Raw genomic sequence first — 21,893 nt, 5'->3', positions numbered from 1 at the left:
GCGACAGTCAAATACTATTAATCGCGACAATCATTTAATAGCAATTGCGATCGTCATTTAATAGCAATGGCGACCGTCATTTAATAGCAATGGCGACCGTCATTTAATAGCAATGGCGACAGTCAAAAATAGAAATCGCGACAGTCATATAAAAACCATCGCGACAGTCATTTAATAGAAGTCGCGACCGTCATATAAAAGCAATCGCGACAGTCATATAAAAACAATCGCGACAGTCATTTAATCGCGACAGTCATATAAAAGCAATCGCGACAGTCATATAAAAGCAATCGCGACAGTCATATAATAGCAATCACGAATGACATACATTTTGCCAAGTTCTGATTATCTTCCGTAAATTCGATATCTTTTACTGAGGAAGAGATACGAGGGTGGATGGACTATGACGTTTTCTCACATTTTTTCAAGGATTTATCAATCGACGTATTCGTGTGAGAAACAGCTAGATGCATGAAATGATATGTCGATGATCAAAATAATGAAATGCTGAGACAAGACACAGGTATACACCGAGAATATGTATAATTATTGCGATAATTTAACATATATACAAGGGTTCAGTGATACAACACTTTGGCATTGAATTGTTTGTATAACTGGTTTAATATGAAACTAATATTCTTATCTGAATCTTAATTTCTGGAAAAATGAGAAGAGTGATAGAAATGAATGTTGTAAACATGTTTACGGCGCAGACATTGCTGTTGCTTTATATAAACAAATTTTGTTTACAACAATTCGTTGAGTTGTAATCACGGTGTTCTAAAATGGCATGTAGGTGTGTTGTTAGTTTAATGGTTAAGGATTATGTCAGCGTTGAACAGTCTCGCGTTTTAAAGTTTCCAAATATATATCCTTAACTGCTAGAAAATAACGCATTAAATTAATTCGTCGTCTCAACGCGGTGTTCGTAAACGCAAATATGTTCCTTTAAGAAGTGGACATTTGTTCAAGTGATGTTGCCAAAATATTTTGCCTTGTTTTACCTTACGTTTTTAAAATAAATAACTAAATCAAGCAATAGGAGGTATACCTAAATGAAATGTTACACTTTAAGACACGTCATGCTGAGGATTTCTGTTATTAACATAATTACTAATATTACCCAAATTGTATTTTTCATATACAGAGTCAACATACTTTCTGTTTGACGCTCGAATAGGGGAATTCATTTATGTATCTGAAAACCGCCTCCTCCAAAAGCTCTTTCTGTTAAGTCTAATACGATTTTCAAACGGTAAATGCGTTTGATTAATGAACTAGGGTCATATTCACTAACGTTTTGAGTCTGAATTTGAGACTCAAACTAAAAAAACGAGCTTTATGGTAATTAAACTTTTATTTATTTTGATAATAACTTGTAATCGATGACGAAACTTGAATTTTAAACATTTTCAGTAATTTTAACAATCTATGATCATGTAGTAGCAATTGCAACATGAAATAAGATAAGACATAGATCCATGACGTTAGTAAATAAGAGTCTTCTAATTATTCAATTTATTGTTTATGTATATTTAAGTAAACGAAATCTTTAAAAAACAAACAATATCAATGGAATAAAAATACAGTTTGCGTTGAAAGGTTTTGTTTTTGTATGTGTAGCAAAATCAATTGCTTAACGTGGCTTGATTAAGCAGTATTCTCTCATTAAAAATTATGAAATCATATCTTATGATCTCTAAGAACCTGAACAATTTTGTAACAGAAACCAAATAAATGCACTGTTAATGAAACCGGCTGTACCATAAGCAAACAACTACACTGTTGATATAACAACCTGTACCAAAAAATAAATAGCTACACTATGGATGACACCGACTGTACCGGAAACCAGGACAATAAACTGTCGATGTCTCGGGATGTACTGTTAACCGAATAACTACACTGATGACGAAATTATACCAGAGACCGCATACATTGATACGGACACAGTTGGTATCAGAAACCAATTATTTACATTGCTGAAGGCAAAGTCAATAGAAACCACATAACGACATTTGGGAAGACACAGTTTGTTCCAGAACCCAATTATCTACATTGTTGATTAAACAGTCTACATTGTCTATAACAGGTTTTTTACGAAACAGGTTATATAAATGGTTTAAGCTACACTGTTGACGTCACAGTCTGTTACAGAAACAGAAACCAATTCACTACACTAAAGATTGACAATACATATTGTATCGGAATCCTATAAACTTTGCTGTTGGCTGTCTACACACATTAATTCAATATTTATTTAATTTTCATCATGCTAATCGTCATCACGTGATATGCCTCGCGGCAGTGATTACTCTACTGCAAAGGAAAAAATACCATGAGAGTCAAAACGAAGGCAGTCACCAGACTCTTGTCCTGGACGTTTGGTCCAAAACTGAACAGCTGAACCATCAGACCATCTGGAAAAAAAACATGAAGGTGTCGTTTACATACATGCTATAACATCGAACACATTTGTTAAAATCAATTTTGTATATTTGAAAAACAGATCGTTCGGAACGATAAAATAAGTCCAAAAAATAAATCCAGAAGTCACCGTTTTATAATTTGTTGTCTCTACATACGTCCAGACGGCATCTATTGAATGTAATCAACAACTAGAATACTCTGCCAGATATTAATGATTTGGTTGCTCAATTTTTTTCTTGGAAGCAAATAAACGGTTGTATTTCGAAAATGTCAAAACTCATTGTTACCTTATTTCTTGCCCATCCACTTTCTTTATTCCAATCCATATGTCCTCGAAACGGCTTCTTTTAGACACCTTGTATCATAAATCAACATTTTATACAAGTACGCACAAAAATAGCACTGCAAATTGAATTAACGTAACCGATGCACAAACAAAAATTCTTAGTGATCCCAAATGCTGGTCTCATTTGAAAGGGGTTTGTTTGCAGAAATATAATTAGCATATTCAACTGAAATTAATATATCCAACATGGTGATTTGGACGTCAAAGATTGCAATTTTTACGTCCGATTTCTGTTGAAAGAAAACAAGTATACAAACTTTTAGACGTTACAAAAACATTCTTTGTTTCAACTATTCCGACCGACCCAATTATTTCCTTCCAACACACCACTTTTTTGCGTAATAATCGATACATGGATGCTTTAAAAGTTATTTCCTTAATGAATGAATGCATTTGACAAACATGTTAAAAGTTGACCATTTTACAATTACACTTTTCTTGAATATTTATATACCAATATATAGGTCCTGGAATTCGGTACAGAATCCAGGTTTTCAAACAAAATTGTTTTAACCCTATTTAGGGAAACGTTAGAGGAAACAAGACATAAAATAACCTCATAACATAATATACTACAATATGTTTTTAGTTTTTGATTTAACATTTGTAAGTTTTCAACCATGAAAGGCATTTTTTGGTTCATGTACATGTGTACAATTCTTAGTATATTTTTATTCTTAAGTCCAATTAATGACTTCATCATTAAAATATTCAATGTCTAGAATCAGTCTTGCATAATCGTTTATTTCTGCCTATATTTTAACACACTCTCTTCAAAAAGAAAAACATTTAATATATCAAATACCTCTGATGTCAAAAAGTTGTTTTCGGTCTCTGATAGTATGCTAACTAAATCCGCATTTAAAGACCTACAAAAGTGTAAGGCCTCACTCCAAGACTTCTTATACGCGCTCCTATTCTCATAATAATAGCAGTCATCAATTTGCTTGTACCAGGCGAAACCCGACGCCGGAGGGGAAGAAATGGAACAATCTAGATATTAAAAATATATTCAATGTATCACTTGTCTGGATGTAATAACTGCTATTCTCTTTGTATTATAGAAAGTAAATCAGATTTTAGAAATTGACGTTTTTTGTTGATAAATCAAGGCCCGGAATGGCAATTCACACACACGCCAAGATATAAACACGTTTGTATCCATTTTACACATTCAAATGGACAACTTAGGCTTACGTTGCTTTAAATAATTGACCCTTTTCTCATAAGAACACTTGTTTACAAATACGGATGTTTGATGACATTTTTAAACGCAAATAAATACATGCAGCCACGCTATAAAAGGTATCCTTACATGTATTGTATGCACATAAAACTACGTTCACAAAAACACAAACGCGCAACTATATGAACAGTAAGATTTTAAATGTTATACTTACTGTTAGTCCCAATGTGCTTATACCTTTCATTTACTGGCTTTCCTGTCAAGAATAAAATCAAACGTCATAAATCAGTTATAACATAAAAAATATTATCTATGATTAAATTATATTTGTATGTATCTAAGAAACTTTACATTGAAACATCCTTCAAACAAATAGTACCAAAAGCATCAAATAAATTAATTATTACGCCAATAGCTTTTTAAATTTACTTTATATGCTTAACTTAATGATATTCATCGTACTAACTAAGTTTTGTTTCTATATACGATCTTTGAAAATCAGAAATATAAATCCGTTCAAACCTATTGGGACTTCACAAACAAAATCTAAGGAGGTGTAGCATGAGATGTCATTCCAGCGACCATATGAGTTCATAACACAATCTTCGTTGTGACCATAGTTGTTTGGTTCCCCTGGTGACCATCTGCTATATATATTTGGATTGTACTGTTCACCGCTGACCCACTGAAACCCTTGAAATATGACATAAATGTACTGTTTGATAGATGTATTATAAACAGATGTACCAATGGATGAAATTGGCAATGAAAATACATTTCTTTGTTCGTCAACAGGTTAAGAGATATACCCAAAATAAGTATACAAAAAACTATACTTACTATTCTCGGTATATTGATCATGTAAGCCTATTAATACAGGGTCGGATGTCCTGAAATAAATAAGAAGTGCATTAGTTAACGCTCAGGATTACCACCCGGCAAGCATACTACTTCTAATTCGGGCGTTTTCGTAGTATGGCTATATTAGAAAGTCTAATACTCGATTACCTAATTTAACTAGAACTTAAAAAAAAAAACTTACATCGTTGAAACCAGCTGCTGTATCTCGTCTAACAAAATAGTAACCAAACTACCGCCATAATGTAGGCATATAGCATTCGCTTGTATCCAGGTTTGCCGCCCTTCTTCCCTGGAAACTAGCTACAAAATCAAATATTATGAACATGTGCTGTACTTTACAATTGAACATAATAAAAATATATACATATGTGATGGTATATATTCCTTTGATTCTAGTAATATGTATATTTATAAATAACAATACGGAATATTTGTAAGATTTTTCTTCATTAAATATTGTCATTAACTTCGGCTTTACAGAGACTGAGAACGGAAACGTTAATTAAGGCCTGTCCATAGTGCAAAAGTCGTTTGAAGGATTTTAAAATTAAAATAAAAATGTGTACTTTGTTTTGATGCTTAATATTTAACAAGCATTAAACATAAATCGTTGCAACATGTGTATGTGTAATAAGAAAAATAGATTTTAACAGACTTTCAATAAACAAGAAGGCCAAGATGGCCCTATATCGCTCACCTCAGTAAAACTTTGTGCTATAGACTTGTTGATAATTAAAGGGCAATAACAGGGATTTGGCTTCTCTGATGCATGAAATTGTTACCTCGAGAGTGTTAACAAGGTATTTCCATATTTAGGCTCTGTGACCTAGTTTTTGACCCCAGATGACCCATATTCGAACTTGAGCTAGAAATTACAAAACAACCTTTCTGACAATTTTCCAGGATATTTGGGCTGACAATGTTTTCTCGAGAGTGTTAACAAGGATTTTCCATATTTGGGCTCTGTGACCTAGTTTTTGACCCCAGATGACCCATATTCAAACTTGAGCTAGAAATCATCGAAACAACCTTTCTGACAAATTTCCAGGATATTTGGGCTGAAAATGTTACCTTTAGAGTGTTAACAGGGTATTTCCATATTTGGGCTCTGTAAGCTAGTTCTTGACCCCAGATGACCCATATTCAAACTTGAGCTAGAAATCATCAAAACAACCTTTCTGACAAATTTCCAGGATATTTGGGCTGAAAATGTTGTCTCGAGAGTCTTAAAAATGTATTTCCATATTTGGGCTCTGTGACCTAGTTTTTGACCCCAGATGACCCATTATCGAACTTGAGCTAGAAATCATTGAAACAACCTTTCTGACAAATTTCCAGGATATTTGGGCTGAAAATGTTACCTCAAAGAGGGTTAACAAGGTTTTTCCATATTTGGGCTCTGTGACCTAGTTTTTGACCCAAGATGACCCATATTCGAACTCGTCCGAGTAATTACTGGGGGAAGTAACTGACCAAGTTTCGTGACAATTGAGGCAAAAATGTGACCCCAAGAGTGTTAACAAACTAAGTGTGGACTGACGACAGACGACGGACGACGGACGACAGACAATCATCGATCCTAAAAGCTCACACTCAGCCCACGGTTAAGGTGAGCTAAAATCATTTGCATTTGTTTCGGAAATGTCTCATTGTCGGAATTTATATTTTGGGGTCCAAATAGTCAACACTATGATATCAATAATGTCTTGTGACTTAATATTAATGGCAGAACTATATTTTCATTTTTGCAATCAGAAAATAGATCAAAATCACTAATTTAAAAAAAAAATCGATTGAATATCTTTCTGTCTAGAAAGTATATCATAAAGAAACTATAATACATTGTTGATTCGAAGCCTGGGGCATTATGACACCAAACATAGTTATATTTTCAACATACTTTTCCAAAAAATAAAATGCACATGTTTTTGATTCAATGTCAGATCTGATAAAATATTCTGTTGTTCTATTTGGTCAACTCATTGCAATACAGAATTGTTGCAAAGGAGGTATGTTTTACACCTGAAAAAGATTGTTCCTCAAAAATAAAATAAAAAATGAACTTTGAAACATGTATTTTCCCGCAACTTTTGCATTGATTAACCCCCTTATCATAATCGTAGCCTTGTTCAAGACCTAGTTAATCCAAAGGCTTAAGTTGCTTGTGGATGTTTGTGCTGTTGTTGTGTGTGTGTGACTCTGACCCTGTGTCAATGAAGGGAATTAACGTTTAAGCTTAAGACTACTAGTATTTCGTATAAATTTCAAACATTTATTTCATATACGCTGTTATTCAATTGCTAAGTCACTTTGCATGTCCTTTAAGTGTGTTTAAGTAACTCGTGGCTCTGAAAACTTGCTGTGGAAGAGGGGTGTCACGTAATAACGTAAACAAACGCTTTTGCAAAAGGAGTAGAGACCGGGGGGTTGTAGTGCATTGTTTTGTATACATACAAACATTTTCGATCGTTGGCTCAATCGCAAAGACTGACATGTAGGTTTATAGAACACTTCTAACTACAATCGGTAAACCAACGTAAAAACAAACGAAAATATGTTACATGTCATTTTTTTCTGAACATGTTGAGCGTATATTGTTCATGCCTGACATTTTAAAATCGGATCATGCATGCTTTATTTGGCAGTGTTCTCTGACGAAAGGGGCTGTATCTCCACTGCATCGCTATCGGTCCACTTTTGGTCTCGTTCAAACAAAATATTTATGTTCCTGTCTTTGCCTATGTGTCCTTACTTTTACCCATAATTTCTTCGTTTTCATATATCCAACCATTTAAATACATTCTTGTCTTTTAAGTTAGCAACAATAATACTGATGAATTTTTGTAGTCACTATTTAAATGCCTGCACCTTATCATAATAATTTACGCACATATTTGAATCGCATTTCAATTTTCATTGGGCATCCAATTTAATTTTCGTTATCGGTTTGACGTTTTCCATCTACTTGAAAGTCCTATCGCCAAGCCATATAGTTAAACCATACCTTGCCTTTCAATGATCAACATCAAAAGAAGTTGATTATAATGCACCTACTTAAACTGTCACATGACTAACATCTTTCTATAAAACTGCCGGCAATGTCTAGCGGTTTCTTATTTTGGATAATCGTTCCCTGTTTTATTGTGTTTTGACATGAATCAACATGTAGAGATATTATGTACTACTATTCAGACGTTATTTGATTGATGGATTAAAGAATGGTACATCTGACGTTGTGTAAAAACTGTACATGTACAAAGTCCCAGTGCCACTAATGATTTAATCATAAGAGAAAAATATAAAAGGGAGTATATACCTATGATAGAGTATCATATACTGTCTTACAAATCCTCGATGTTCACACGATGCTTTCACAAAATATTTGGACAATTCCAGTGAAATTCTGAACTGGACCACTGACTCACTGAATGCAATTGAGGTATATAAGTGGGCAGAACATAGCGCTTTGCAAACAGTAGCTGAGCAATTGCCGGATTATACTAGAAAATTGCTGAACATTTTCAAATGATATTGTACATAATGAAAATTAAGCTCCTGTTTCTAAAACAAATGTGATGCAAGTATTTTAAAAATAGCCATGTTGTATAGTTAAATATCGAAAAAGGTACTCGTTTATGTTTTTGTAACATGCACGTTTTTGTGCATGACGAAATAAAGTGTGCCAATACATAAGGAGTGCTAAAACTAAGATACATAATGCTAAAATCCTTCAGCAACTGTTGATATTTGCTCAAATACCGCTTTAAAGACCATATTTTTCAAATAAGCGTAAAAAACTTTGTTGTTGAGTGAATGGTGGATTGATGTTATCAATGTCAGGTGAAAGTGTCAGAATATTGACCTAACTGATACAGTCTTTGTAATTTGAGTGTTGTTTCTCTGTTTCTTTTTTGACTTCTTGTTCGCACCCCACAAAAACCTTCTTTTTTGTATTATATGACTTATATTTTTCTTCAATTTCGATATCATAGAGTAAAATAAAGATAAGTGTTCTCAGATGCATTACCGGGAAAACCTTTTAAACCAAAAACTTCTTAGTTTAAAAATCCAAATCATACGTTTAAAAAGCAACATACAACTTTAGGTTTTCAGAATGTCATCGGATATGCAAATTTCGTAATGACGTTGTTTGTGCTAAATATAGATTATAGTTTCGGTTTTGTTGCATTTTGTAACTGCGATTAATGCATGTTGTTATCATTCTGGGGCTTACAAAAGGTTCAAAAGGTTCTGAAGGTTAATAAGTCATTTGGATAAACACACAAAAGATTCGTGTACATCACTAGAACATAATGAGACTTTAATTTACACAGTGCGTAGGTGAGGTTGTACAAGTTAAAACAACTAGAACAGCTTTCTCATACCTCGCGCAAATCAAACACATTAGACATAAACCCGGCCATAACCAGTCTTTGATTTGCTCGTATACCTTATAACACATTCCATTTGATTTTATCCAGGTGTCTGCACATTTGAGTGGCGCTGTGGACACAATAGGTGGTGGGGTAGTACTCCATCCAACTCTTCTACTTTGGCATAGAAACGATAATGTTGCGTTACATCTGTAGTTCTTCCATAGACCGACAGGCTTTATCTGTTGTAGTGCAAAACACGTGCCGTCTCTCAGTTGTCCTATTAAAAGACATACATAGAATTAGATCCAATAATAAAATAATACGGTTATAAGAAGTAACTAGACACAATTTATATAATTTTGAATCGCACAGCACATTATTCATTAAAACTAAGGTCGATAATAGCAATGCATGTTTTAATTTTGAAAGCAATGCCAATAAAAAAATATACCATAATCTTTTGTCTGCAGATTGTTATGTGGTATGTCCGTTGTTCCATCAGTCCAAATAAATTTTGAAGGGAAATCATAATAAAACTTCAAGCCGATCCACACATCATCTAGCATATTTGCAACTTCGCTAGCTAAATACGCCTGCTGAAACCTACAAACAGAATAACACATTACTACTTCGCTAGCTAAATACGCCTGCTGAAACCTAAAATCAGAAAAGCACATTACTACTTCGCTAGCTGACTACGCCTGCTGAAACCTACAAACAAAATAGCACATTACTACTTTGACAGTTAAATACGCCTGTTGAAACCTACAAACAGAATAGCACATTACTACTTCGCTAGCTCAATACGCCTGCTGAAACCTCAAACCTACAAACAGAATAACACATTACTACTTCGCTAGCTCAATACGCCTGCTGAAACCTACAAAAAGAATTGCACATTACTACTTCGCTAGCTCAATACGCCTGCTGAAACCTACAAACAGAATAGCACATTACTACTTCGCTAGCTCAATATACGCCTGCTGAAACCTACAAACAGAATAGCACATTACTACTCTGCTAGCTCAATACGCCTGCTGAAACCTACAAACAGAATAGCACATTACTACTTCGCTAGCTCAATAAGTCTGCTGAAAACTACAAACAGAATAGCACATTTCTACTTTTATAGTTCAATACGCCTGCTGAAACCTACAAACAGAATAGCACATTACTATTTTGCTAGCTCAATACGCCTGCTGAAACCTACAAACAGAATAGCACATTACTACTTTGATAACTAAATACGCCTGCTGAAACCTACAAACAGAATAGCACATTACTACTTTGATAGCTAAATACGCCTGCTGAAGCCTGCAAACAGAATAGCACATTACCACTTTGATAGCTCAATACGCCTATTAAAACCTATAAACAGAATAGTACATTACTACTTTGAAAGCTCAATACGCCTGCTGAAACCTACAAACAGAATAGCACATTACTACTTTGATAACTAAATACGCCTCTTGAAACCTACAAACATAATAGCACATTAGTACTTTGATAGTTAAATACGCCTCTTGAAACCTAAAAACATAATAGCACATTAGTACTTTGATAGTTTAATACGCCTCTTGAAACCTAAAAACATAATAGCACATTACTACTTCGCTAGCTCAATACGCCTGTTGAAACCTGCAAACAGAATAGCGCATTACTGCTTCGCTAGCTCAATACGCCTGTTGAAACCTACAAACAGAATAAAAAATTACTACTTCGCTAGCTCAATACGCCTGCTGAAACCTACAAACAAAATAAAACATTACTACTTCGCTAGCTCAATACGCCTGCTGAAACCTACAAACAGAATAGCCAATTACTACTTCGCTAGCTCAATACGCCTGCTGAAACCTACAAACAGAATAGCCCATTACTACTTCGCTAGCTCAATACGCCTGCTGAAACCTACAAACAGAATAGTACATTACTACTTCGCTAGCTCAATACGCCTGCTGAAACCTACAAACAGAATAGCACATTACTACTTCGCTAGCTCAATACGCCTGCTGAAACCTACAAACAGAACAGCACATTACTACTTCGCTAGCTCAATACGCCTGCTGAAACTTACAAACAGATCAGCACATTGCTACTTTGATAGCTCAATACGCTTGCTGAAACCTACAAACAAAATAGCACATTTCTACTTCGCTAGCTCAATACGCCTGCTGAAACCTACAAACAGAATAGCACATTACTACTTTGATAGCTCAATACGCCTGCTGAAACCTACAAACAGAATAGCACATTACTACTTCGCTAGCTCAATACGCCTGCTGAAACCTACAGACAGAATAGCACATTACTACTTCGCTAGCTCAATACGCCTGCTGAAACCTACAAACAGAATAGCACATTACTACTTCGCTAGCTCAATACGCCTGCTGAAACCTACAAACAGAATAGCACATTTCTACTTCGCTAGCTCAATACGCCTGCTGAAACCTACAAACAGAATAGCACATTTCTACTTCGCTAGCTTAATACGCCTGCTGAAACCTACAAACAGAATAGCACATTACTACTTCGCTAGCTCAATACGCCTGCTGAAACCTACAGACAGAATAGCACATTACTACTTCGCTAGCTCAATACGCCTGCTGAAACCTACAAACAGAATAGCACATTACTACTTCGCTAGCTCAATACGCCTGCTGAAACCTACAAACAGAATAGCACATTTCTACTTCGCTAGCTCAATACGCCTGCTGAAACCTACAAACAGAATAGCACATTTCTACTTCGCTAGCTTAATACGCCTGCTGAAACCTACAAACAGAATAGCACATTTCTACTTCGCTAGCTCAATACGCCTGCTGAAACCTACAAACAGAATAGCACATTTCTACTCCGCTAGCTTAATACGCCTGCTGAAACCTACAAACAGAATAGCACATTTCTACTCCGCTAGCTTAATACGCCTGCTGAAACCTACAAACAGAATAGCACATTTCTACTTCGCTAGCTCAATACGCCTGCTGAAACCTACAAACAGAATAGCACATTACTACTTCGCTAGCTCAATACGCCTGCTGAAACCTACAAACAGAATAGCACATTTCTACTTCGCTAGCTCAATACGCCTGCTGAAACCTACAAACAGAATAGCACATTTCTACTTCGCTAGCTTAATACGCCTGCTGAAACCTACAAACAGAATAGCACATTTCTACTTCGCTAGCTCAATACGCCTGCTGAAACCTACAAACAGAATAGCACATTTCTACTCCGCTAGCTTAATACGCCTGCTGAAACCTACAAACAGAATAGCACATTTCTACTCCGCTAGCTTAATACGCCTGCTGAAACCTACAAACAGAATAGCACATTTCTACTTCGCTAGCTCAATACGCCTGCTGAAACCTACAAACAGAATAGCACATTACTACTTTGATAGTTATATTTTTAACATTGCAATTGCATTATGAAACGATTTGAAATATAAAAAAAAATCTCTAAACCCTTAAAAAGCAAATATAATAGTGTCTTGTGTAAAACTTACATTGACATTCCTTCGTCTGTTTAGAAATAATACAATATAATGCGAGAGACAGCTTAATTCTATTATCTACATGGTAGACGGTCATAATAAATACAACAGTCATATTCGACAATGACTGTTTTAACTATATTAAAGAGCAATATCTACCGTATTTTCCGCATATATTTGGCTTACCTATTTTTGATAACTGCGAGATTTCCATTAAAGGTAGAATGGCAATAATTAGACGCATTTACCCAAGACAGTTGAGTTTTCACATGATGGTAACAATATCCTTCGTAGGCGAGGCGTGTCTGTAAAAATGCAGGAACTTTTAGCATTATTAATTGAATTTAGTACTTTACAATTGGCAAAAAAGAATGTCCTAAAGAGGATAGCCATTCCTTCTTTTAGGTGTGGTTTTTGTTTTCAAAAAACTAGAGAAGGCAACCATAAAATATTATTGATTTATAAAATATAGCCCCGTCTTAAACATCTACTATTATACAAAAAATTTAATGAGCAAATAAGTATTTGTTTTACAACAGGTGTTGGTCATAGGACAATTAAGAGGTTGTAAAAAAATATTTGAATGGGGACGTGTAAGTGTGGGCTACTTTTTGTGCATTACCGCATTGAGGTAAGGGTACCTCAATGTACAATAACACAGGGAAAATGATCAGCAAAGCTACAAATAAACCTTTTAAGTTAGTATTTACAAACGATGTTTTAACTGTAACCTTTAATTGTGCTGACGGTTACACGTACAAATTATTACACGAATGTCGTGTTTCGCTACCTCTCTCTTATTCCATAGCAACTTACATCCTCACAGCCATCTGGCGCAGAAGTTGAAGCCGAAATGAGTCGTTTTGGTTGTTGGCAAATGTAGCCGTCGAGAATATCATCACAAGGGCCGCTGTTGATCTTTCCAGTCTGTTGACGATTTTAACATACTACGATAATGGTATATTGTTTTAAGGATAATTTAGATATTAATTATCACGCGTACAGGTCGAATTTTCGAATTGATATTTTTAATTGCATTTTTGGTCAGTTTGGCAATATTTATTTGTTTTGCATATGAAACTCTATTGGCGCCATATCTCAACATACACCAAACAGTGTTTCCGAACTTTCCAAAAAAAAGATTTTTATATGATTGTATGTCTCAATTTCGATAAACGAACATGTCCATTCAAACATGACTGTTTAAATTAAAGATTTTAAAATTTCACAAGTTACATGTAATTGTTTGAAAACTGATGCTACACAAGGTTCATAACGAATTCATTAAATTCAGCCATTTATTTATCGACTAGGAAATAAATAAGATACAATAATTTAATAACCGTTCGCAAAAATAATTGTTTTGTTTTCATCCTTCACAAGGAGAAAAATAATATATCTTTAACATATCTGGAGTACTGAACATGACCAATTTCTAGATGGCAATTTTTTATAGACGTAATTATAAAAACAGATATGAAAATGCATATCAGAATGGACTGCAATTAAATCGGCAGTAACAAAATTCTTACAGGGAAATAAAACTAAACATACTACAAATATACAAATAAAATTATCTGACAACATCAAAACAGGCAAAGATATAGATTACTATGAAGTTAAACCTTTGTTTGTGTTTACCAGCTGTACAACGATTTATTGAAGATTATTCAGCTTCCTTCAATTTCACATGAACGTTGCAATATTGCAAATCGTGGTATTTTAATTCGCTCTATTTGCATTACACATATGCCATTTTGTAACTCCGACGCATCAATTTTTAATATGTCATGTCAAAAAGTAGATCGCACCATACCTGATTTTAATATACAAAACTAAAGTATGTTGGTCTATGGCCTACAGTCAAACAACGGTATGTGCATAAAGCAATATATAATATCGTTAAATAATACACATGTAGAAACAAACTCAAATGGCCAAAATGCGAAAACACATATTTAAATGGCAAAATAAATTACCAAAATAAACATTCCGACGCAGCTTCTGGTTTGCGTCTTTGTTGCCCTGGGTTCCCCCTCGCCCCACGGTGTAAAACTGACGCTTGTGTGATCCGACCATGTGTACAACGTTGTTCCTTTCGGAGAGTACAATCCTAACCAGTAACCGCGAGTGGGGGCTATAGTATAGTATAGTAATAGTAAGAGTATAGTAAGTTGGCAATGAATTGAAAGCTTGGCAATGAAATTTAGCTTAAAGGGACAAACTGTCGAGGTTGATATACTTTTAACATAATACATTTCACAACGACTATGTAAAAATGTATGATTACTTATACTATGTCACTCTCATTGGCACAATGTTGCACGAGTGTGTGTTCTTGTGGGGGTAAGCCGGAGTACCCGTAGAAAATCCACAAACCAACTTGTACCAACTTGTACAGTACTTACATGAATAAAAAAAGAATCGTACTGTTGGTGCGTTCATGAAGCATGCTCTTTTTGGGAATATTGCAAAATCATACCCATGCGTTTATAATGCATGCACGCATGAAAAAATATAACGTCATTATATTTACATTTTTTTTCTATATTTTCAGCAGATTGAACTACAAATGAAATTTATTTCATGTAAATTGAAGGAGAAATGGTCGATAATTTAAACATTGTTTAACATTAATCCTATAATGTCGCTCTAATCTATTACAAAAGCCAATAATTTAATAATGCCGAATGCAAGATGAACTACCAATTTTTCCTTACATATAATACAAGATAGGAATTAATCATTGTCCATAAGCACTTTTCATCAAAAACTTGAATATACGATTAACGTTAAACACATTGGAAACAAGTTGTTTATTAAGAGACAAAAAGGCTTTTCGTCCAATCTATTTACTTATTCGAAATGTTCATATGTTTGAGTCGTAATGACAAACTATATTATCCTACCTCCAGCGCATATTCCGCATGATTGGGCACATGATTTAGCCATCCAAACAGGATTGATCTCACACTCCCCATCTTTTGCCCACTGTAAACACATGCTGCCGTCGAGATATCTTTTGAAAAAAAAATCGATATTTTTTTTTAATTCATACATGTATTTACGAAACGATGTACTAGATCACACACAGTCAATATAAATACATCAAGATAAGTACTTACTCGTCTCTACACTTGCGTGAGCACATTTCACATGATTTATGGCAGTTAGTGCGCATCCATATCGGGTTGTAATCGCACTCACCGGCTCTCGCCCAAATCTCACACTGGGTTGTATTTAAATGGATATTAGTACAGTAAGATTCTGAAATTAAAAACAAACAAAATCAGTTATGATGGTATGTTTGATCCCGAATTCAACGGTGAGGGACTCGCTCATTGTTTGTTAAAAGCTCTTTTTACGAAACAAATTGTACTACGAAATAAAGTGTGGCAAATCAAAAGGAGTGGTATAACCTTTGACAAATTTCATCAATTTTTAATACATGCTCAAATATTGTCTTTGAAGAACACAATATCCAAGTTGTATAAGACCTTACGGCCTAGTGGTTTGGGTGTCGGTTTTCTAATTGTTTCTTGACTTTAAAGGTATGTGTTCGCACCTCTTTAAATCTAAAATATGTTTTATAATTTCATATTTTTTTTGCTGTTTCGTCATCATTAAGAAAAATAATGATAAAATACGTGTTTTCAGATAAATTGCCTGGAAAACTAAATGTTATTAAAAAAACATGACCTATTCCCTTTTAAGATAAAAGAACATCAAATAAATTCCCTTTACTTTTTACAGTGACAAAATGACCAATTTGCACGCTAAAAATACAGTTCTCCACCCCCACCCCCTCCGACATCATATAAGAGAGGAAGGTTTCATTGGAGAACTTAAAATTAAGCAAATTTAGAAAAATGTTACTTTGTTTGAGAACAACAACCCTGATTGAGCGTAGGCAATAAATAAAGTGGCCGAAATATGGCGTACGATAACAGCTAAATAAATGTTGTGAAAAGGAAACAGAAAAAGTAGATGAATTAGGTCCAGAATGTCCAAAATGTTCGGGGAATTTTTGAAATAAAAACAGCATTTAAAGCATAATGTAACGCTGTACAGAAGCACAAGGTCTGATACGAACAACCATGATTTGATCCAGTGCCATGTTAGATGAGAACGCACGTAGATGTTAATATAACCGACTGCGCTGATAGTGATATTAATTAGTTATACATGTACATTTATTTTATCAACACTATCCAAAAGCGGATTAAGAGGGGGGAAGGGTGATCCCCTCAATCATCCCTTAAACTCGTCCTAGTATCGTGGCGTAGTCACCCGACCCCCTATACATTTTCAACCATTTATATTTTGGTTCTGAATGAGGTGCGAACGTCAAAAGGTTGTGCCCATTAGTTACGCCCCTCTAACGTAAATTTATGAATTCGCCCTTGATATCTTACATAAAACAGTACTTCTGCCTGCAATTAACATACACACAAGCATAATTCAGCATACTATTAATTCTACTTCGTAAATGCGTTGTGCAAAAAAAATGTTCCTCATATGACAGAGGACGTAAACAAATTAAATTCTTCATACACCAAAGAAGTCACAAATATTCATATTCATATTGTCTTTTATTTGAATTTCTTTCCACAAGCTGTTTACCTTTGTGAAGCTGACTCCAAATGAACTCTTGTTCAGCTTGATCTTTAAAGCTGGCAAGGTCTGACGACTGACCTAGCTCTCTGCATTTACGCATAGCGTCAGGCCATTCGTTCCTTTCTTGGAAAAACATATAGCAGGAGTTGCCATATTCTTGCCACCCTCTTCCTTCGCAGCCGTAACCGGGTCCCACTACATATTAAAACATGGCAATTCAATGATTGTTGGAAAGGTACTTATAGATCATCAATAATAAGGTAATACAGTTTGGATGTTTTGTCCTATTGGTTTGCTTGAAACCAGCAATATAAAGTGCTGTAAAAGGATATTTCGTTTGTATAACACAGTTAAATGTTCTTTAGTGTTAACACACGACTTGTATGTGAACATTTCGTTTAAAATAGACACCTGATGAAAAGTCATAGAGTAATTTCAAAGACTGGCTTTAACGTTTACCTGTGATCACGGCTGGAGGAGTGGTCGAAGCATGCATACCTGCAAAATTACAATTGAAGCTTAGCGTCGCGACATAAATATATAACCGCACATTCTCCGTTTACTATGATTTAGATCAATGGTAATAAAAGTTTGTAAAGTAACGTTCTTCTCTCATACTCTGTTCAATGTAGTGCAATAATAAATGCGTCATGAAAAAGGCGATCATTCCCCCAATATATACCTCGTTTCTTGCAAAGAAAATGGTAGGATTGGTCTTCGATAGATGTTGCCCATTTCCCATAGTCAGTACTTGCTCCAACGACCATGTAGACAGCAACGCTGATGTCATCAATCACTGGTTCGTCTATTTAAGTTGGACCGAATCGGAATTATATGTAAAGTGATTAAATATTATATGCTATCCTGCGTATATCGATGCAAAAAAATCAAAACTGATGAAAAGTTCTAGAGTATTTAATAAGTATTGTAGATGTATATGTTTATAGTGTTATGCTCCACCAAATGACGGACAAATATGAGTGGTACATTTCTTACTTGATACGTTATTAATATTTGACGACAAATAAAGATAACAATAGTTTTTAAAGACAAGTGTTCAACATATAACCTGCAGCCCACGGTATGTACGATAACGGAGACTGATCATCCCACATCCAATGTCCACTTTTACGATTTAGTCCAATCCATAAGCGGCTAAACGCATCGCCGTACTTTTTCAAAAACCCTGAAATGAAACACGCATTTTGCATTTTGCTGAAAGCATTTTTGTTCTCGTTTTTTGTTTAAAAAATCTTTAATGTGTTACAAATGTTAATATTATTTCGTATATTCTAAAAACTTGCAATAGGTTTACCCATAGTATACATCAACTCCAGTGGTGATGTAATGCTGGCAAGGGTCCCTCCAGCTTCTTCACACGTACCCGCAGCGGCAGGGTAGGTTGCGGCGTATGCACTCACCATAAGGCAGTTGTTTCTTCCCTCATCATGCTCCCAGCCAGGTTCGCAGTAATGCTCTCCTCCTGCTGATGATATGAGTAGAGAAAAAAAAGGTAAAAATTAAACCTAAAACATATTTTAATAAGCCTTTTACTGCACGCGATTTCAATTAAAATAAAGAAACATTTACAAACAACAATAACTTAATGCGGGAGAAGTAATCTATTATATATATAAGTAATAGGTAATCAATAACCTTTCAAATCATACCAAAATTGTACTGGGTCACTAGGCATAAAAAAACAATATTACAACGGGCTAAATGAAATGACAAGCTTATTCGTGCAAATGGTAATATAATACACAATGTGGGTTTAGTCCATACACCTACTTTCATTGCATTACTAACACCATTTCAGAACAATATTATTATGTGTTTTTTCTCATCTCGACTGTTACTGAACATACATGCATTTCAGCGAACAACATTGTGGCTGACATAGGTAACCTGATGTTTAGAAGACATTAAAATGAATGAATAAACCATCTTTGCAACATCTATTTGTTTTGATTTGAATACATGTAAAGGGGTCGCTGTATCACAATTAGAATCAAGCATTACTACTGCACTTAATATGTCCTAAGTGCAAACTCGATGATATTTGGTTTGCTGAAACGACCCCTGCTTCGTTTTTAACCGGGTACAAATAACACAATAATCATTTATTTCTTCAATCTTTCAAAATCATTAATCACTCAAATACACAGTCTACATTTTGTAAAACATCAAACTAAAAGGCACAAAGTTAATCTTCTAAACTAGACATGATGCCTTAAACCAAAACCTTGATCAGTCGTTGTGAAACCTGTTGAAAGCGACGTTGAAGGATTCGTTGACCCAGGTGATATGTCTGAAACATAAAAACACTGCCTGTTTGTTTATGTATTCTTGTGTGATACTACTATTGTTTGGAACGCAATGGAGCGTTATTTAGTATCTCTTTTTAAATATACAAAAAATATTTTTAACGACATTGACACACACAATATAAATAAACTACACTTATATAAATATGCCAAACAATACAATTTAGAGCTCAACTGATTTCAAAGTTGGTAGATTCTCTCATCAGTTGTATGTTTTCCTGACCAACGGGAAATTCTTTTCCATTTGAAAACACACTTTAAGTAGCACGTTACAAAATTGCATTATCAAGTCACAACTTTTATGTTACTAAAGTTTATTAAATATTCCCTTCAAATAAAACTATTATCTTACTTAAGACTTGTTTACATATATATCCTTTAATATATGTATGTGAAGAATCAATCACACACTGGGCATCATTTAATTTTCCAAAATCACGGGATTGGCTGTCAATGAGGATGGAAGCACAATCCTCATTTCTCCCATCTGGCTGGCCTGTATTGAAATGAAACGTGCAAGTTATACATACGAACAATATCTTACAGAACAGTTGGACGATATGTTAAATTGTTGAAATAAAACCGCAGCAATGATGAATAAATAAAAGGACTCGAACGCTGTTAATCATGTTGTTGTTTTGTTCCATTTTGGCAAGCTTACTGTGCGAAACAAGAATGCATATATTTAAGCATTCTTGTTAAATGGCCTACGTACACTTCTTATTTCGCCGTAAGCTTTTATATTATATAACGCTTAGGAATTATCGTTCTAATATGATCACTTTGACATAAGCGACACCAAAACATACTTCATATGAAAATATATGATACAAAAATGTAAACTCTATCGTAGTATAACAAAATGAATTGTTCATTCAAAATGGTACACTTTTTATCTTACATCATAACCGATACCGATTCTACTCTAGTAAAAGGAAAACACACCTGGTTTCCACAAAAGGGTATAGGACCACGGACTGTTACTCCATTCATACCAAATGTATGATCCCTCCTGTCGACCTATGTCTGTTCCGGCTACCCATAACGCATCCCAATCGCGTCCGCTAATTGTTTTGCGAGATATCAGTCCTAGAAATGGGGAAGTGTAGCACTCAGGTAATATTATATATAAAATTGTAGAAATATGACAATATTATATTCTTCTTACCCACTTAAATCATTATGCGATGTGGTAGTTTACAAACCTTGTAGAAATACTTGTTCATCGTGGTCGACAATGTTTGTCAGCTTTGCATTTTGTTCCTTGCAATTTTTAACTGCATCGAAGAATGTAATTGCTTCTCGGAGAAATATTTCGTAACAACTTTGATATTTTCCGCTGTATACCCATCCATTGGCGCATTCTATAATTTAAAGCATCTTAATAAATTTATTGTAGAATACTTCTATGCGTTAAATTGTTTTCTTAAAGTCTGTAGAAAGTTAGATTCAGAACGAAGCAATTGTGGATCCAAAACAATAATTGAACATGCCATTAATCTGTTCAAATGACAAATCACTGTTGATAACATATTGTATAACCATATAACACATTGTATAACCATATAACAGTTGGTAAAGTAAGACTAAGAAAAAATCAAAAAAAAATATTCATCAATATTTCAATATTATCGCCGTGCCAAAACACTCTTGATTTGGCTTATACGCATCACATTAAAAGGTTTATTTCACTGAACCGCTTATCAAAAGTAACTACCAGAATCACGCATTCATTTTAATCATATCAATATTTGAGGAAACTATTATATCATTTGAGAAATGTGTTATCTAACATGTATTTCTGAAATCACATTATGCTCAGTTTAACTGAACAAGCATATAGTCAATAGTCTCGGACGCTGATCTGTACTTAAAACGCTTTCTAGAGAGGCATTTAGTGATATTCGAGTTAAGTAATTACCAGTTTGAATATAAAATTGCATATTTTGTCCTAAACCTTAATTCATTCCGACTCAAAAACTTCCCCTACAAAACAAAGATTTGATCATACGTACTATCTAGAATTGCTGGTGTTGGAAAAGGAACTGGGGCTGGAGAAACTGTTGACGGCGGTAAAGCTGTAACTGTTGCCGAGGATGGGACAGTGCCTGAAATATATCCAAATCAACGCAGCTACTCATCGTTGTTTTGTAAAATTATTAGGAATTTTGGTGTGCTGTAGGTGTCACTACTACAACGAAATGCTTCCAACCTTGCCGGTCAAAGTCTCCTGTCGTAACAAATCGGCGGAAAC

At 34.7% G+C, this 21,893-nt stretch overlaps 1 protein-coding gene across 2 annotated transcripts in view; it reads right to left on the bottom strand.

Moving 5' to 3' along the window:
• The window catches only part of LOC128234707 (uncharacterized), a 72,448-nt gene that overhangs the window by 7,081 nt on the left and 43,474 nt on the right, over positions 1 to 21,893 (bottom strand). Inside the window, exons 37-60 of one of the 2 annotated variants that reach the window (XM_052949128.1) lie at positions 21,655 to 21,747; positions 20,845 to 21,003; positions 20,585 to 20,728; positions 19,992 to 20,135; positions 19,558 to 19,623; positions 18,628 to 18,798; positions 18,382 to 18,498; positions 17,995 to 18,117; positions 17,772 to 17,810; positions 17,319 to 17,507; positions 15,821 to 15,962; positions 15,605 to 15,714; positions 14,675 to 14,832; positions 13,512 to 13,622; positions 12,882 to 13,000; positions 9,654 to 9,805; positions 9,277 to 9,479; positions 5,008 to 5,126; positions 4,806 to 4,855; positions 4,488 to 4,658; positions 4,180 to 4,221; positions 3,585 to 3,772; positions 2,721 to 2,788; positions 2,341 to 2,423 (exon numbers count right to left, since the gene is read on the bottom strand). In XM_052949128.1, coding sequence (XP_052805088.1) covers positions 2,341 to 2,423; positions 2,721 to 2,788; positions 3,585 to 3,772; positions 4,180 to 4,221; positions 4,488 to 4,658; positions 4,806 to 4,855; positions 5,008 to 5,126; positions 9,277 to 9,479; positions 9,654 to 9,805; positions 12,882 to 13,000; positions 13,512 to 13,622; positions 14,675 to 14,832; positions 15,605 to 15,714; positions 15,821 to 15,962; positions 17,319 to 17,507; positions 17,772 to 17,810; positions 17,995 to 18,117; positions 18,382 to 18,498; positions 18,628 to 18,798; positions 19,558 to 19,623; positions 19,992 to 20,135; positions 20,585 to 20,728; positions 20,845 to 21,003; positions 21,655 to 21,747 — 2,961 coding nt within the window. The remainder of the gene's footprint in view (positions 1 to 2,340; positions 2,424 to 2,720; positions 2,789 to 3,584; positions 3,773 to 4,179; positions 4,222 to 4,487; positions 4,659 to 4,805; positions 4,856 to 5,007; positions 5,127 to 9,276; positions 9,480 to 9,653; positions 9,806 to 12,881; positions 13,001 to 13,511; positions 13,623 to 14,674; positions 14,833 to 15,604; positions 15,715 to 15,820; positions 15,963 to 17,318; positions 17,508 to 17,771; positions 17,811 to 17,994; positions 18,118 to 18,381; positions 18,499 to 18,627; positions 18,799 to 19,557; positions 19,624 to 19,991; positions 20,136 to 20,584; positions 20,729 to 20,844; positions 21,004 to 21,654; positions 21,748 to 21,893) is intronic. The other variant, XM_052949129.1, reaches the window with a different exon arrangement.

Source organism: Mya arenaria, chromosome 5 (genome assembly GCF_026914265.1).
Source record: "Mya arenaria isolate MELC-2E11 chromosome 5, ASM2691426v1".
In the NCBI taxonomy this organism is placed as follows: domain Eukaryota; kingdom Metazoa; phylum Mollusca; class Bivalvia; order Myida; family Myidae; genus Mya; species Mya arenaria.
Note: the sequence above shows the minus strand (reverse complement) of the source record. Positions and strands in the feature narration are given on the sequence as shown.